The following is a 19,320-nucleotide window of genomic DNA, read 5'->3' as shown; positions in this document are numbered from 1 at the left end:
GAATACATCTTCAAATCATACAAGTTAACATGCTTTCTTTAAATGATAATAACAAAAACAGCACCAGTGATGTCTTCGTCAGAAGATAAGTTTTCTAAATGTCCCATTTCTTATCATTTCCCCTCTTCACTATTATAATTTATGATACTAGAGACCGTGGGACTAGATACATTGAACACCTAATCATGTCTTGTAAAGATCATCAAGCATGAATATAGACTAGATTGCGTGCATAGAGTCTTATTTTCGACAGCTTCTTTTCTTTGATTTCAAAATCTCCGACAATGAATTTCAATAACTGCCGCTGCTCGAAGAAACCGGCAGACCGTTAAACCATGCTGTAGCTCTGAAAAGAGATAAAGAAACTTGGCCTTCCAACTTCTCGTCGTAAACATATTCATCAAAACATCTTTTCATAAACCGCCATTGAACCCTTATGATTAAGGCTTAACGACGAGGATTCTTGCATTCCAATATTTTCTAAAGATGTTCCGGCCTAGCTGGCCCCTCAGTTCGAAAAAGAGAGAGACGCTATTCACCCCACGCCTATTGTGAAAAACCTTGTTTCTTGCGGTTCGTTTCTCGCAAGAAATGCGGGCATGAACTTCCCTTTCAGTTCCAGAAAGATCATAAAATTTATTCTCAGATTGTTAATTTCTTGGTAAATGCCTCAATTTTTCTTTCCATTCTAAGGCCTGTGTCGGATGGGTGCATACGCGGTCAGATCGGATCAGGTCCAATAATTTCCTGATACTGGTCCTATATATTTTAATGTTTCCTCAAAGAAATGTACAGTCCAATTTAAGTTGTTTACGAATTTATTTATCGCTTTGTTACTGAGATTGATGTTGGCTTAACCTCAGTTTATCATGTTTATGGCTAGTCTTAATTTTACTACACTATTTTTTGTTATTTAATCGGATCGCTGTAATTTTCTTGATGTTTCTAATATCAAAATGATTTACGAAGTCCTATATGGACATAGTTATGAAAATAATAAGGTTACATGCACATTATGTAGCCAATAAACGTGAACTTAGGATTCAGTATACAGAATTTACCAATATGATCATAATTATTACCCATGTTGAATTAGCCAGAGATCTTCGGGGGGGGGGGTCAAGAGGAGGAGCCAGTAAAACGATGCGAAAAAGGGAAGAAGATCATCTCCATGGGAAGATTAGATTAACATTAATTTAGACACGAAAATTAAATGTAGGCGAGACATGAATATTAACTATGCGAGAGATCTTAGCAACGAAAAAGAGAGAGTTAGAATTTTTTTTCAGCAGTGAAGTTTTAAATTTAGAACGTATACTGAAAGGATAAAATTTGATTTTAGTAGCAAAGAGGCGATTTGTGGAGACACCTGCAGTGGGTAACTTTCACTGGTAGATTTCGCATTTTGACTCTACAGTATGTTCTTTAAAAACGACCCTGAAATAAAAGGGCATTTTTTGTATTCAATAAAACTATGTACTTGAATTTGGCCCATAATAATAATTGTATGAAACTTTACATGCAATATCGGGAATATATCGATGGTTGAATGCTTTACAGTTTACCTAAGACTTTCAGCATGGTCACTGCTGATCATTATGAATAAAACCTGAAATGTACTTGTGTCATTAAAAAAATAATAATAATGTCTGACGTCGAACCTATTATGTAAATAAAAAATACAAATAATTTTTCAGTCACTTTAATTTAAAATATTTGTAAAGAAAATAAAGAGAGTAATTTATATCCATAACACCAGTGCATTAGATGGAGTTAAATGATGTTACTTGAACGCTACTAAACTATTGTACAGCGACCAATAAAACAGGCAGTTTTCAAAACAATTCATATTGACAAAAATTAATGCATCCGATGTATGGAAATGAAACAAGGATATTCATATTGTTCACTCCACTTTATGTGGAAGTGAATTGCATGAATTAAGTTGAATTGATTAATGATTACGGCTTGAGTTAGCTGCAAGTATACCCGTATATGTGAAGTAACACCTTGCATTTCGTTAATAACCATCGCTTTGTTATATATTGTCCGCGAATAGAATAAAATTACAAGTAAAGTGTAGATGCATATTATTTACTATACAGGGTACTAAACGATTTGGTTTTTCATCTGTATATGCTTGACCCGGTTAAGGAGCATCAGCATGGCTAACCTACGAAATATCTCAGAAGACAAACAAATTATGATTGAAAAAAAAATGAGCAGTAGAGCCTATCATAAAGAGATAAAGGAAGGGGATGTATTATAGGGAAATGCGAGCAGGAGGGGGCCTATATATTTTTATTTTGCTGAAGGGGCGGGGATGTACGACCTAATGAGAAACGCGGATCACCGGGTAGGGGGGGGGGGGGGGGGGGGTGTCCCCATTTCGGTGATTTCTAACTCCCGTAATTAATGTGGTGTTTTCCTTGTATTACTCACTCAATATCATGGAGACCATAAAAGCAGTCTATGATAATATCGTTTTAAATCAAATTTTCCTATTATGCAAATAATATGTTTACTTGGCAGTACTAACAAAGTGGGATGGGTGATCGAACAAAAGAGTGGAAAGCAGAAATAACATATGAAAATAGAAAAAGAGAGAATACAGAAAAAGAAGGGGAAAAAGAGTGATGATGAGAGACAAAGAGAGGAAAGGAAAAAAAGGGAAAGAGGGGGGGGGGGGGGGGGGGGGGAGGAAGAAAGAAAGACAGTGGTAATATATATATATGTATATATATATATATATCACCCAATTTGGGCAGATTTTGTTAAACCAGTAGTTGTGTGGACAGTTGTGTGTTGCCAAGGGTTGTTTGTGCAACCGAGAGAGAAAGAAAGAAAGAAAGGGAGAAAGAGAGAGAGGGAGATACACGCACACGCACACACAGACTCCAGACAGAAAGACAGAGCGAGTGTGCAGGTGGATTGGTGTCAAAAGACAGAAGATGGAGAATACAACAAAATGATGGAGTATATAAGACGCATAAAACCAGAGCATGTCAATTTCCATTGCCAACTTCTCATTATCAGAATATTACCGGATGAAATGAAATTATGAAAAATATGGCGGACCAACCCGTGGCCAACGATGCATTATATTTCATTTTCCAGAGAAAGTGCATCTGGCGAAAAGCAACAAGTGTTTGTATCTAGCTGTATTCCTATCTCAATCTACCCCCCGATTCTCCGGGTTAGCAAGTTGCTTGATGCCATGACTACCTGTGGAATATAATCATCAAGTCAAGGAGCGCTGGAGGGAGATATCCACCCCCTCGTCGTGCTCGTCGTGGTCGGCTGCGCATCCCGAAGAAGACCGCAGCTAATTTACCCTACCCAGGCCAAATCGTAATGCTGGCATTGTCCTACAATTTCCTTCATCCTTTCATTTCCCATAGACTTAATGAAGTACGAAAAAGAAAGACCCACTAGCGCGTCAGAATAATTTGAATTAATTTTCTCTTTGTGATATCCTTGATACATCTCCAATTATTGCTCGAATCCTAACGCAACGACTCCTTCTTATTTCCTGTTGCACTATAGGAGGTATCATGAATTCGTGTTTTTCATTATACCACTTATATCTCCTTCATTTTCTTGTATAATTGGCATACACACCACAGAATGATTATTTATCACGGTTTGATTAAAGACACACGAGGATGATATATCGGTGTCGAAAACTAAATATCCACAGTAAGCTGGGGTTGTTTTTTTTTTAGAAGTTTTAATTTGAAAGCCAATGAATGTCATTGTACTTCGTATTCTAATGATTGATTGTATAATAGAAACTTGAAATAGATTCATGAATCTAGTTTTGAATAGCTTTGCATTTTCGTCAGTAATTATGTTTACATCAATATGATTTCGACCTTTTTGTTCTTTTTCTATTTTTTCTTTCCTGTATTATACGCATATATGAATAAGTCGACAATATTTTCTTCATTTCTAAGGGGGATCCACACTTGACAAGCTCTGCTTTTAGGGACCCTCCCCCCTCATTTGTGCTCAATATTATATTGTTTTGGGTTTTTTTTGCGCAGTAAGAATACTCGTCTGTAAAATTGTATTTGATTTATATTAATTTATATCACTTTGTATAATGTTTTGAATGGAAATGGAATAAAGAATTGAATTATAACCATACGTATAAATCGACTTGTTTGTAACTTAAAAAAAAAAATTAGTGAGTCATTCAGGTTACATAATAAGTGTAGCAATCAATGCAGAGGTGCGCCAGGATATTACATCACAAATACGACTTAAGAATGTACTTCATTTTCCTTATACATGAGGAAGAGTTTTCTGATAATTATGAGCCTTTGCATTTATGTACTAATGTATGTGCTCATTTTGACGTCGCGACATTTTCTTGCTCTTTATACAAGATCCATCAGTCACAAAAATTGTCTTTTCGTTTTCATTAGATATGTGACATAATATGTCAGAGATATATTGAAATGAACTATCAAGTTAAAAATGATAACCAAATGTCTTACAGTGTACACTGTAATAACGATACGTTGCAACGTTGCGCCACTAATAGTAATATTTTCCAAAATATCAGATTATGGTATCATTTTGAAAGTTACAGACCAATGCTTTATACACTTAGAACACCTTGTAAGTTGTAACTGCATATTTTAGAAAGGGGGACTCGCCTGTAAAATGCTGCAATTTTGCATCCTTCGTTCTGCATGATGCAAAGTTGCATCTCAACATTTTTTTTTTCAATTCAATTCAATAATGGTTTATTCAAAACATGCCTCGCAGCCAAAGGCTGAATAAAAACATGTGTACAATTTACAATAGAAAAATACTTAAATACAAACATGCAATGACATAAGATTACTAGAACTTCTTATTGTAATGCAAGGAAATAAATTGTTGCAAGGAAATTAATTGTAAATTAAATCATAATTGTTTTGAACATAATAAATATTAAGTATGCAAATTATAAACATAATGAGGCACATTTTACATGCATGAATAAAAAGTATTAAGATGGGGAAGGATAAAGACGGCATAGGGAGACAGACAGAAAAAGTGAGAAAGGGGAAAGGGTAATTAAACGGAGATATAAATAGAAAGTACAGAGAGAAGATTGGGCCAGAAAGATGAAGATTAAACATAAGGTATGCATGTATGACAAGAAATTATGTACAGAGTAGACTGAGTGGGCCAAGGCGTATAGAATGAGGATGACTATCCTAGCAAATAAAGAAAAGTATAAAGAAAAGTATATCAATCATACTTAACATGTGCTTCCAGTGAGACATTGAAAGTGCAAAGTTGCACCTTTAAATGAACGTCCATGAGATTTATAAGGTGCAAAGTTGCACATTTGCATTGTGCCCCCAATAAGACATTCGTAAGGGTGCAAAGATGCAGCTATTTTCTTAGATAATATTATTCCTTACTTATGGCATTAGCAAATATCAAGCATATGCCTATGCCTACAGCTCTATAGATTACTAATTACTATGAAATAGCTAACTAAATTATGGTTAATATTTCGCCGTGAGTTTGCAGATTTGTGTATGTTTGTGGTTACTGAATGAAGTCCTTGGGTGATTCAATCTCGTGGAATCTCACCGACGATCCGAAGATTAAACAGCTAAAGACGTGATCAAGTATTGATATAGCATTACTCAAGGAGAAATTATCCTTATATATGATTTGATTTCTTTCAAATTTCATCTTTCTTGATGTTCTGACGGCTGCAGAATGCGTCAGACGGATGTGACTGGATTAACGTGAGCTAAGGGGTTGATGGAAACACACCTGACCGATTAGAAATACATTGAAAGTAAGAAGGAAGGAAGAACAACGTGATCGCAATGTTGTTACCACATAATAAAATCATTAAGAAAGTATGCTCCGATGAATGTACTTTTGAGCGCTCACATTAAACTTTGTTACCACATAATAAAATCATTAAGAAAAGAACGCCTCCATGAATGCACTCTAAATCACATTTATTTGAAAATCGCGTGAGTTTTACTCTCTGAAGTCATTCATCACCATTCATCGATAAGATAACGAATTATAATATATTTCCCCCTGCCCCCCTCCCCCAATATCACGAGACAGTATCACGTACTTATATAATGGAGACAAACTGGAGATACTTGATTATCATTGTGAAATGTAATCACACACTAATGAAGTAGTAAAAGAAAAAATGCAATTATATTAAATTAAACGAAGTCAAATTCATAGAAACGATAATTATCTATTTATTATCTAATGATACTATATTGCGCAACAAAAGGGTTTTAAAGAACTATGACGTCATAAAAGTTTTTGAAGTCATCACTAAGTTTAAAGATTATAAAAGAAGTACAAGCACCTTCCCCACGATGGATGCCTAAACGTATTTCCTATAAAGTTTACGGATCGCGTGCAGAAAATGATTCTGCCTTGGCAATTACTGGTAGTGTGGCCTTCCAGCCCATGTTTCATAAACAACAGATTACACATTCCGGCAGTAAACAATTACTCGGAGACCTTAAAAAGACCGAAACCAACCTTCCTTCCTCTCATCTTTTAAATTAAAATACCAAATGAGCTCTTTAACAAAATCTATTATTTTACTCCTCTTTTTTTTCCTTTTTTTTTTGCTACTCAGTTTGAAAGAAGAATGGATCTTCATATTCCGGTTGACACATAAAAACAGAATCATTAAAAACGAAGTGTAAAGAAACCTCAGTCAGATAAGCTACGATTGTTTTGTGTCATTCTTGGTTTACATCCGATTGTAAGTTGTTAATCCCATATAAGACGAATAGCCAGATTAAGGGATTAATCTAAATCACTCAGTGATGAAACTTGATCGTGAAATATGATAATTGTGTGTGTTCTGCCGTTTTTGCCAGTCCCTGCTTGAAAAAGTACGCCATAAGAATCGAGTGTCGGGCAGTTGCATTTTCAGTTGATTTTTTTTCTTCTTTCCAAATTTTAAACCTGAGACATTGAAAGGAAGGCTGGGAAGAGTTGAGTTTCAGCCAGAGCAATTTCTTGAAACAGATATGACAATAATCAGAAGTTATTTTAATGACAGATAAAGAAGCAATAGAATTAGTGTATTCTTCCTGTATGAGATGATTATCTCCTCGGTTATTCATTACGCAGTGAAGTATATGAATCATTCTAATAAACACACAATCAAACACCCATACGACCAGCGATATTCAATATACGAGAGAGGACGACTACATTATATCCTTGCTTGAATCTAAGGGACATTGAATATTTTGAAAAAAATAATTATTAAGATCTTATTAGCTCCCAAGGCAATGTATCAATACAGTCAAGTTCATCTTCATACATGTCTCTACATTTAACATTAAAACTGTAAACCCACGCCGGAGCCGAGCTGCGAACATTATCATTGCTTTTCTAAAAATGTGTGAATTTAATCATTATCGAGATAAAATACGCCTGTGAATGTTTGAACTTTCGATTCCTATATGAATTCATCTGTCATAATGCAGAGACTTGGTAACTTTATCGGAGAAAAAGAAATAGAGATGGAAAGTCAAATAATATTCGTCTTCATTCATATTCCCTTCACTATTTTCAAAATGAATATTTGAATTATTAAATGTATAATACTTAAGATCAATTCCATTTCACAAACCATCCTCTTGGAAGCATGCTTTTCGAACAGCTCCTTGTGAAGAATTATTTGCGATTTAAATGTCAATTAAAGACAGTGATTTATAGTTTCTTTGAGAGAACGATTGTATCTAAAGTGTCATAATATTTACTCATCAAACATATCAGCAGTATTAAGACATATTAACACTTTAAATCTTTACCTAAAATCATTTATTCACACATCCATTTACTTTCCTAAGAAAAATCCTCATTCGTATTCATTTTTTCACTTATCCACTCACTGAAACCGGTACACCTCTATCCCCAACGAACTCATTCATAAACCAACTCAACAATCCATTCACATCCTCATTCACTCGCTCATTCACAGTGTCATTACCTCGATCACTTTATCACAAACTTACACGTTACCCAATTAAACTCAGTACCCCATTCACTACCTCATTCACCAATTAAATGCACTCCATTCACACATGCTCTCACCCACTAACTCCACCACTTGTTCCAACCATCACTCACTCAATCGCCACTCACTCACTCACTACCTAATTCACTCACACACTCACCCACTAACTCAACAACTTATTCCCATCCTCACCCACTCACTCACCCACTACCTCATTCACTCACACCCTCACCCACTAACTCACTTACCCAACAGTCACTCACTACCTCATTCACTCACACACTCACCTACTAACTCAACAACTTGTTCCCACCCTCACTTACTCACTCCCTCACTCACTCACTCTCTCACTCACTACCTCATTCACTCACACACTCACCCACTAACTCAACAACTTGTTCCCACCCTCACTTACTCACTCACTCCCTCACTCACTCACTCACTCTCTCACTCACTACCTCATTCACTCACACACACACTCACCCACTAACTCAAAAACTTGTTCCCACCCTCACTTACTCACTCACTCCCTCACTCACTCACTCTCTCACTCACTACCTCATTCACTCACACACTCACCCACTAACTCAACAACTTGTTCCCACCCACCCTCACTCACTTATTCTCAAATTCATTTACCAATGAAACTCAATCACCCACTAACTCAACGACTCAATTACACCCTCATTCTCGCTCTCACTAAATTCGCTTTATCACCAACTCACTAACACGTTCACTAACTCATCCATTCACTTACTCACTCATCCACCCACTACTCACTACTTCATTCGCCAATTAAACTAACTTGTTCACACCGTCACTCATTTATTCACTAACCCCTTCAACATAATGCATTCACCCACCCAAGAGCTCATTACCTCTTTATCAGTTAAACTAGCTACCCCATTCACTCACTCACCCACCCTCCAACTCGCACAATAACTCAACAACTTGGTCACAACCCTCATTATTGTACCAACTCATTGAAACACCTTCAGTGCCTTATTCACTTATTCACCAACTCACTAAATTTGTACTTTTATCACTCACCACCTTATCCACATCCACCAATTAGATTCACTACCTCATTCATTCACTCACATGCTCACTCAAACAACTCATTGGCCCGTATTCTGAAGTCAGGTTTAACTTAGATCACGGTCTAACTCTGTGCTAAAATTATGGGGAGCAAAAAATTAAAAAAATATGTTTATACTGTATATCTCTCATGTTTACTATTTTGTTTCCTGATGCTTTTATAATGAATCGAAATATTTCAATTATTACTCCCAGACAATTATGAACAATTTGAGTGTCAAATGAGTTAATAAATTGAATGTATACTGTTAGGGATTTGTGCCCCAATTGGTTATCCATAGTTAAACCACCATTTTATACCAGGGTTTGATTTGAACCTGAGTTCAGAATACGGGCCATTAAGTTTTACAACTCCTTCCCATCCTCATCAACTCACTAATTCACACATTTACAATCTCACTTTCACAATTCACACATTTACAATCTCACTTTCACAATTCACACATTTACAATCTCAATCTCATTCTCATTCACAGTCTCACTTGCTCAAAGCAACTGACTCTTTATTGAACTCATCAACTGCCTATGTACTCACTTTTTGACCAATTCATTCACTCCTACACATTCCAAAGCTGATTATTAAATTTGGTATAATTTTTTATTCACATCATATATGTATCAGTTGATCTCAGTGGGAGAATTCAAAATACACTCACTCACTCAACCAACCAATCAAAATTCACTCGATGAAACTAGGCAATACAGCAATGCAATTTACGTTTTCTTACCATTTTATTTTCGGTATCCCTAGATGCCCAAATACACCATAAACAAAAGAAAATAAGAGAAAAAGGAAATAAAAATCAATACCATGAAATTCATCTGACATCATATATACATATTACAGCTACCATAAAAGTAGGGTATATCTAGAACAAATTGTACCTAAAATTCCTGACAAAACAAACAATGACATCAAGCCATTTACAGACCTGATAACACTCTCGATAATACATCATTATTTCATATTCTGCCTACAATAAATATCCATGTATCAAATATTATAATGTAAATACTCAAAAACAATTTATGTCAATCCAGTTAACAAGCATGTGAGCACACTTCCCATTGAAACCACATTTCTTTCTCTCTTGCTGGCGATAAATAAATGAGAGACTAAAAATAATATGAGATGTGATAACCGAACCCCCAATACAGTGCTTTTGTAAACAAAAAAGCTTTGTTATATAATACAGTAAAATATAAAATATGACACTTTCAAAATAATTGAAAAATTGTGTTGGGGAGATGATTTAGAAGTGGTCATCATAGCTTTGTGACAAGAATCGTGTATTTTGGCAAAAACAGTTTACGTTTCTTATGGCAAGCTTTTTTTTTGAGTTGGTCAAATTAGAGTTTCAGTTATTTAAATTTCAAACAAGTATACTTACTGAGATACACAAAAAAATGAAATATCCCAATTCTAATCATGAAATCATAAAATCCCTTATTAGAAACCTTGAACAAACCAAAAATATAAGACAAATATAGGATGGGAAGAAGTGCCACAAAAGCATGCCACTTTGAATATATGCCAACCCAGAATAATCACTTTAATGCAAAATTAATTTCATTCTCATTTTACATCGTATGTCTATGCTAAGTCTTATTCAGAATACAAATATACAATCTAAATTTCACACAATATTAAAATTAGGTACTCATAAAAATGTTCACACATATGAGGCACATTATTAAATCTTTCAGCCTAGTTTTCTACAAGAACACACTGCCAATATTTAAGAGATCCTTTACGAAGTTATTTTGAAGTAAAATGGACAGCCACTTTCATGAGCTACGTCAAATTACTGAATAAAAAAATTGTTTTTCAAACATTATTAAGAACAGTGAGTCATAATGCCACACATTTACGTACTTAGTCCCATTCCTGGACATACAACACACCAGGAATCAATTCGAAATAGGATCGGTTAATCAGAGTTGAAAGAAAATCTAAGCCCTTTTCTTATTAATTTGAATATTTTGAGGTAGACAAAATTTACATAGCTATCGGATTCAATGTGAAGGAAAGAGGGAGAGTTACACTCTTAAGAAAAATAGGGTTCAACTCTGCACCATTATTGGGTGCAACCCAATTGTACAATGGAGGATCTTATCCTGTTTAGAGGTGCAACTTTGCCCATTTTAGATCAGAGGGGGTGTGAAATTGCACCTGTAAACAGTACTCCAAGTGTGACATTGCTAAATGAACCATCACATTTTTTTTTTCCTTTGAAATATTGAACATAGAGAAGAAAAAGAACATCAACCCTATCACATGATCTAGCTAGTATCTCAATCAATAAATGGCAAGAGTCAATTAATATGTGGGCTGTAGCATGCTTTCATCATTATCCTCCATATGACACAAATTGTTTAGTACTGTTATAGATTCTCCATTAAACTAGGTGAAACAACCACAATCTCATTGTTTGAAAAAACCCTGTATATCCAAGCCAGTATCATTAGAAATTCAAACATAGCAAAATTCAACATCCTGGTGAGATCGGTGTGTGCCTGTACTCCAACAAAGAAATATAAGAGGAAGAACGTAGGCATTTTCTCTATCAATTTCTTTCCAAGAAATAGTTATTTGTATTGATGGCATACAAAAGATACTTGTGAAACTGATTTCAGTAAATTGGGTGACTTCAGAAGTTTGTCCTTTAATTTGCTTCTACTTTAACATCATGACTAGATGAATATAACTTTAAGGTAAGTTAAGACCTATTGATTCATAGCGAATATTCAAATAAAGGACTGATTTTTAATGTGAATTGCTATTCCTAGCAAAAATCCATGCCCAGCTCTACTCCTGATAAAAATATTAAGGGATAGAGGCACTCTTACTCAGAACAGTCTTGACTACAATAAATATTTCAATGCTGAAGAATCTATCTCTACATTCTACTGGAATGTCAAATACTATATTTTTTTCAATAATTTTTTATCAATAGCTAGAAGAATGGAGTATAAAAAAGAGGCACTGCCATGGAAAGAGTCCACACCACAGGCACTACAAGTATATAAAATACATTTGAATATTACTTTCAAATATACATCAAGAATGTTTACAAGAGAGAGTTTGATGAAAATGTAAAATTACTTTGAGTGCTTGAGTTTAGACTATCAATGGGTAGGAGAGAAACAATAGGAATAAAATAAACATGAATTAATAGACAAGGATGAAAAAATAAGACCCAAGGATTGCAAAGTCCCAAAATGAGATATAAAGAAGAAAAAAGAAAGAAAATAATAAAGTGATTATTGCCGACCCTGCCTGAGTGGAAGTAATCCTATTTACAGATTGCAGTAAGTGGTCAGAATTCTGATCAATATAATTTAAAACAATGATCATTATGATCATTTTAAAGGGATTGATGTAATTCTTTCCATTTATGACCAACAAAACACATAACTAACTTGGTATTAAGGACCAGATCTGAAAGCTGTTCAGAGTACTCACAATAGCTTTATCATCAGCAAACAGGGCAGTTTCTGAAGATCATGATTTATAGTTTCATAAATTCAATACACAATCTATGATCTTCTAATCTGCCATTCAAACAGTTAAATAAAAGCACTTCTAGTGAATGCATGTACACGGATCAGGGCAAATATACATCTTCATACCCCTTTTCCTTAAAAAAAAAATCACACATGATCTGATAATATATTTACAGCAAATCACATATAATTTACCAGTCTTCAGCAAGTGTTAATCAAAGCATGGTTTAGTAAAAAAAAGACTAATGGGTAATATACAAGCAGTCTGAAGTGCAAGTGCCCGTATGAGAGCTACTTCACTTCAGACGTGCAGACGAAAGCTCTCCGGTAGCTATCTTACGGGAGACTGACTTGAGTGCTCAGTACGTAGACTCTACTTGATCTTGGTGCTATGCACTCAGCTAATGTCTATACTATAAGCAAAGCTTTGGTTTCTACACCTACATTCATCACCTGGTCGACATATCAAAAAGCCAAGCACACACAACTCAAACAAAACACAACAGAAATCCTTGAGAGCACGTATTTACCGACTTTTGAGTTTCCTATGCTTTTCTTTGTCGCACAAAAGATGCAGCACGTTACCACCTTAAAAAAATGTTTAATTGATAGATGTCCCTTTCCATCAAATCACAAACTAATAGTCTAATAATATTTCATATTGCAGCATACATTGATTTTATTACGATTGTCTGTGAATGACATTCCTCTTTAACCCCAATTGCTTTCTTCCTCCAGGTTTGCATGTATCTATCTCTGCGCTACATAGGCTACGTTCAAATCCCTAAATCTCGAAGGATGAGCTATAATCTGGAGAACTAGAAGGAAGTGTTTATGATATTCTCATGACATCACTTGTGTGAACTTTCCTTGCAACAAACTCTTTAAACAGGCCAAGAAAATCTTCGTTTTCATTTTTTTTGTATAAATATTTCTTGGCATCCACCAAAGAATGATGACACTTATTTTTTTGGCACAAGATGTAACAGATTGAGCAGCACATGACATGACAGGTCTCCTTGTTTATGATTCAGTAAGAATCATCTCGTTATATCTAATACTTTGGTCAATTTCCTCTTCAAAATTTCTTGGTTAGGAAAAGAAAATTGACTTTCAGATTCACTTTCAGATGCCATCCCCATTTCCTATACAGTAGATGGTCTCTTTCACTTGCTCATATACTGATCTACATGATCTTAATAATAAAGAGTAATGAAATATATTATTGAAACAAATTGTTACTCTTTCTATAATATAATTTCTTTGTAAGAGGTTAGTTATTTGTATAGTGATTATTCACCTTTTTGCAACAAAATAAAATTCATCATGTGACCAAGAGTTGTGAGACAAAATGGCAAGTACAGTGGACTCAATCATTCTTTCAATTTCTTTGTATGGTCTAATTCAATGCAAATATCATTAAATAAAATAACATTATCTACTGATTGCTTGACATAAAATACTAATTATTATCAGTGCATCCAAAGATGTAAAAGGTTACCATGGAATATCTTTCTTTTTTTCTCTCTATCTCTGAAACATTAAATTGATCAAGACAGCAGTATGATCAATATCACGCCACACCTTAATACGCCAAAGAAAGCATCGAGGTGTTCTGATGTGGCAACTTGGAAAAAAATATTATTACATCTTCCTCTTTGGCTTAATGAATCAGGCAAGCTGGTTCAGCATTGTGGGCCTGGTTCCATGGACTCGGGCCAGAGTCTAGGCTGCTTATCAAATTGGCAACCCAAGCAAAGCAAGGCATGATCCTGAAGTGGTTTCATGCAGAAAGCCTGGCTTCATGCTTACTTCAAAAGGGTTTCAAGGTGGGGATATAAGAGCATGGTCAACAATTAAAATAAATGTCATATGAATTTTTTCTTCAATCTCACTTTTGGCTCCGGGTAAGTGGCTATGACAGGGTCGTTTTTAGTTTAATTTCTTTCTCCCTCCTCCCCTTTTCTTTCTTTCTTTTTTTTTCTTTGTGAATGTAGATTATGGATGACGGCCTGGGTACTTGACATGAACAACAGTGTGTTGGTGGGACATGGTTTGCAAATAGCCAAGGTGCGAATATTATTGGCTTCATTAATCATACTTTGTGTATTAGACATGTTGTTTTCATGACTGCTTCATCATCAATCTAATTCATACATGCTTCCTTTAGCACTTCAAAAGCTGCCTTGAGAGAGTGAGAGAGGGAGAGAAAGAAAGAAGGGGGGGGGGTAGACTTGTTGAATTTTATGATTAACTTCAATATGAAGCACTGAATGTTCATATTCAAATCATAAAAGCAATTTTGTGAGATATGATCACATAGAAAACACACCCAAACAAATGCAATTTTTGTTGAGTGTTAAAATCTAAAAAGAAATCTTGAAAATAAATTTGAGTGGTTTCTGCTTAATTAATTAAAGATTTAATTTAATAAATCAAGTCTTTGTACAATGGTAATGTCTTTGTTAATATGATGGTGCCTTTGTCTTGCTCTCAAAACTGAAAATGCTTTGGATTTATTTTATTTCTATTGTGGACATGATTTATTCAATAAAATGAGGAAGAATGCTTTTGATATAGTTCATGCACACACATATCCATAGAAATATGAACTAATAACTAATAATAAAGTAGTAATATATAGGATTATTTCAAGTTATCAAAGCACTGCATTTAAATGGCAAATGAAACTTTCAAAGACTATACTAGAACTATAAACTACAAAACTATTTTTTTTTCTGAGAATCAATTCAGAATATGGCACAATATTCACAATTCTTTTTTTGCAATCACATACAATGCGACTGCTTCAGATCGAATCAGCATATAATATGGCAGGCTCTTGTATACATGGTTTCGTTCTCACAGCAGCGGAGGAAAATGGCAAGCCTAAGGTTTTAGGAAGCTAGAGGAGTGTTTGATATAAGAAAAAAAATTGTCAGACGGTGTCATCAATCATGGTGGTCATAAACTTGTGTTTTGTGATTGAGATGAGTTTTAAATGGTGGGGATACATGAACAAAAGAGATGATAGCAGATGTACAATGGGGGCATGCTTTGCCGACTAAGGACTGTGGTCGGTATGAATAGGTTATTGCGGTCTGTTGGTCGATCCGAGTGCATAATGCATTCAAGCCCCTGTGGCGCAGGGAGGCTTCTCGCCCAGGGACTGCATTGGGGTGCAGCAGATAAATCAACTTTGTCTTCCAGCCTCTTTGACTTCATCAAACCATCTTTTGAATTCATGACAAATCACGAGGGAGGACACCATATTAGACAGAGCTGCGTAAAATGATTAGCGTTTTCTTCTAGGATTCAAGAATTATTCCTATTTCATGGTGAGCATCCTTTCTAGGAAGCGACCAAGTTGATTCTCAAGCAAACAATACAAGCAAGGGTGGAAAGAGTTAATTACTCGGTGAGATCCCCCCAAAAATTGGAAAATTGTCAAGCATAAGGCAGAAAGACATTCATCAGGCAAAAATGCAAGGGGTTGTTTATCACTTAATCAAACTTCATACAACTCTGCGACTTCGTTCAAAACCTTTAGCAAGAAAGGTGACAAATTCAATTCGAACCGGCCAGCCATCTGGGGCTTTGTTTGAAAAGAGCCCTCGTAAGTCACAGCTTTCATTATTATGCAGGGGGCAAGAATCAATTAGCTATCACAGAAAAGATCTTTGCAGTAATTAAAGATATCTAGAGTGGAAAACTTGACGAGATCTACGTACATGAAAGACATGGTTTCTATTCACATTGCTATACACTTAGAGGAAGCAACATACCGAAAAATGTATAGTTCATCTCTTATTGTACAATAGACCAAACAGGTGGTGTTCAGACAAGAAAGAACTACTGATCAAACACATTCACACAGGATAAATACATAGTAAGAATATAGAGAAGACTTTTTTTTCAAAAATGGAATATAGAATTCGAAATAGGAAGGGGAATAAGTACAAATACAAAAGATCAATTCACCAGAAAATTCATCACAATCGGCTTGCCTATGGTGGAATTTGCCACAGTTTGTCTCTTCAATATCATTTGCTTCTCTCGGTCTCGATGCTCTTGCTTGAAGTATGATGTTGCTATTGAATTATCAAGCTTTAGTTTTCAGTTGTTCCTGCTTTTATACGCAGTTCTATAAAAATTGCAAGATATTTTCTGGATTCATTTTGAAAGAGATAAGTTTACATTTTCCAGACTGCTCTTGGTTGTCAGAGAGGCAGTAGATCCAGGCAGTTTGGATTCTTGAAGAACGGAGGAAGGGGTTCATCCAGTTTGCTAATCACCTTGTAGATAGTCTTCTTCCAGGAAGGTTCGGTGTCTTTGCCGGACTTGATCGCTGTGAAGAACTCACGAAGCGTCGTGGTAGACACGTGCAAGAAGCCTTCGGGTACCTGCAAAAACACACAAGATGTATGAAATTGTTAAAATGGTTGAGAAAAGAAAACGGGCATGATTCTTTATCGATGAGATTGAAAGATGAAATATAATTTTGTGTGCGGTGCATACAAGGATGATCAACAGGGCAGGAAATGCATTAATGTCTAACACTTGATATATACATTCATAAAGAGGATGATCATAAACTAAATGTTTCCATGATACGGCCAAACATCTATTTCCAAATACATGGACATAGAGGTTTTCATTGGTAATCACTGATACACATCAATATTCTGTTCTTTTCCGACATAATTCCATTAAGTTATATTATCATGGACAAACAAGAGACAAAAAAAAATCTTTCATTTTCTTAGTGTACATTAATCATTCATTGCTAAACCATCTTTGAGATCAAAGGAATTTTATCAGGATAGAAGCACTAAGCTACTAGCCATCAAGAGGAGCCATGAGTCAAACATCAAAGATCAGCTATCTCACAAGATCATGGACTTGAAATTAGCATTATGAGATATTGGCTAAGCCAAGTTGATCATCAAAGATCATAACATGTTGAGTGAATACTAACAGGTGTGGACTTATAATGACCAAACAAACATATTTCACACTTCAGATTAATTATTTGTTTAATATTTAGAGAGTAGAAATGCCAAAGAAGTGTCACCGAATTTTCGTCAACAATTGAAGGCAATTAAAATTGAGAAGGTCCCAAAGAAGCATTCTTAATCAGCTAATGAGACACATTAACAGTCAAATCATTCTTAGTATGGCTTAATGAAAGAATCAACAAAAATGACCTCAGTCACAATCAAACATAAGATGGTAACATCCTTCCTTAGATATTGAAGCTACTTGCACACCAAATCTCTTCAAAATTTCTCCTTATTTTAAGATCACATTGAAAAACATGGCTTTTATGTTGACATGAATTTGCTATTACAAAAGTTTTAACCATGAGCTTAACTATGAACCTTGGTGAATGCAAAATGGCACTCTTAGTAAAAAAAAGTGATAATGAAGATGGAATAATGACAAGAACATAAATAATGATGCTGAACACAACAAAAACAACAATGAAAATACTTGCAAACAATTATTATAAGACAAGGGTAATAACATCCAAAATCCTGTTGAATTGCATAGAGATGTTAACAAGATATGCAATGCTGTATTTAAGATCGAAATATCATTGTTATCAAAGTTCACATCACCAAAATATGATATGTTACCCCATGCATGCCATCATGTCATTATTTCAGTTACCCTTGTGCCAAGAAGCACTTTTCTCATTCCTTTTCTATGCACAGGAATAAATACATTATTCTCAATTGCTTCAGGTGGACATTAATTTCAATTTTAGTTAGTAAGATGGAAGTCATTCTTCAGCTTGATCTCCGTGTGTCACTTTTCTGTCATTGTTGACAGGTGATTCATGATATTGTCAGTCATCACAATTCATGCTTCTCACAAAATTAGATTCAATTGGAAATAATCATTGAGGGAAGTGGAGATAAGAAGAGGCAGTTACTGAAAGAAACAAGAGATAGAGCAAAATAGAAAGAGACAATGAGAGAAATGTCATAGAGAGAGGTTGATAGGGATGGGGAGGGGAGAGAGAGGGGGGGGGGGGGGGAGGGGGAAGGGAGGGGAAAGGAGAAGGAGAGAGAGAGGATGAACCTAATCATAAAGACTAGTAGCAAGTGAAATAGAGGCTAATTTATTAATAATGTTCAATCATTTTATCCACATTCACCACAAGACAATAATTGCATTTTCACATTTTATTTCAATCCATTTGCTACCACAGATTTCTTTACTACATATAAGGCTACCCTGAAATTAACCTCCTAATTTTCAATAGATAGGCCCTAATTCATTAAGTCAACAAAATTTGGTCATTTAGTTGTTGGATGCTTGATATTTCTAATAACTGTGATATAATAACTAAGCAAAAAAATGATCTTACAGGATAAGGTAAATTGGCAACACGACGGCGCTGCGGACAGTGAGAGATTTACATTGAATTTATTTCCTGGCATTTTTTCAATATCTCTTTTGTTGAGACTTTGCTGCATGGGTGTCGGTAAAAGTAAATCAACTTAACCTTGTTCCGCCAAGCCAAGATATTAGAACGAAAATGAGAAAAGAGCAGAAGGTGATGCGTATCATCATCTGTCATCAAGTCTACCACACCTTAATGGCATGTGTGTAAGAAACTCAACAAGAGTTGACACAATATAGTAAATAATACCGGACTGAAAACATGGAAGGCG

At 35.2% G+C, this 19,320-nt stretch overlaps 1 protein-coding gene across 5 annotated transcripts in view; it reads right to left on the bottom strand.

Moving 5' to 3' along the window:
* Nucleotides 1–10,930: 10,930 nt before the first annotated feature.
* Nucleotides 10,931–19,320, bottom strand: part of LOC121418266 (prospero homeobox protein 1-like) — a 62,323-nt gene continuing 53,933 nt past the window's right edge. For all 5 annotated transcript variants that reach the window (XM_041612040.1, XM_041612042.1, XM_041612043.1 and 2 more), the window contains one exon: nt 10,931–17,040. In XM_041612040.1, the coding sequence (XP_041467974.1) occupies nt 16,858–17,040 (183 nt within the window). In that variant the 3' untranslated portion in view covers nt 10,931–16,857. The remainder of the gene's footprint in view (nt 17,041–19,320) is intronic.

The sequence above is a fragment of the Lytechinus variegatus genome, chromosome 7 (assembly GCF_018143015.1).
Source record: "Lytechinus variegatus isolate NC3 chromosome 7, Lvar_3.0, whole genome shotgun sequence".
Taxonomy (NCBI): Eukaryota; Metazoa; Echinodermata; class Echinoidea; order Temnopleuroida; family Toxopneustidae; genus Lytechinus; species Lytechinus variegatus.
Note: the sequence above shows the minus strand (reverse complement) of the source record. Positions and strands in the feature narration are given on the sequence as shown.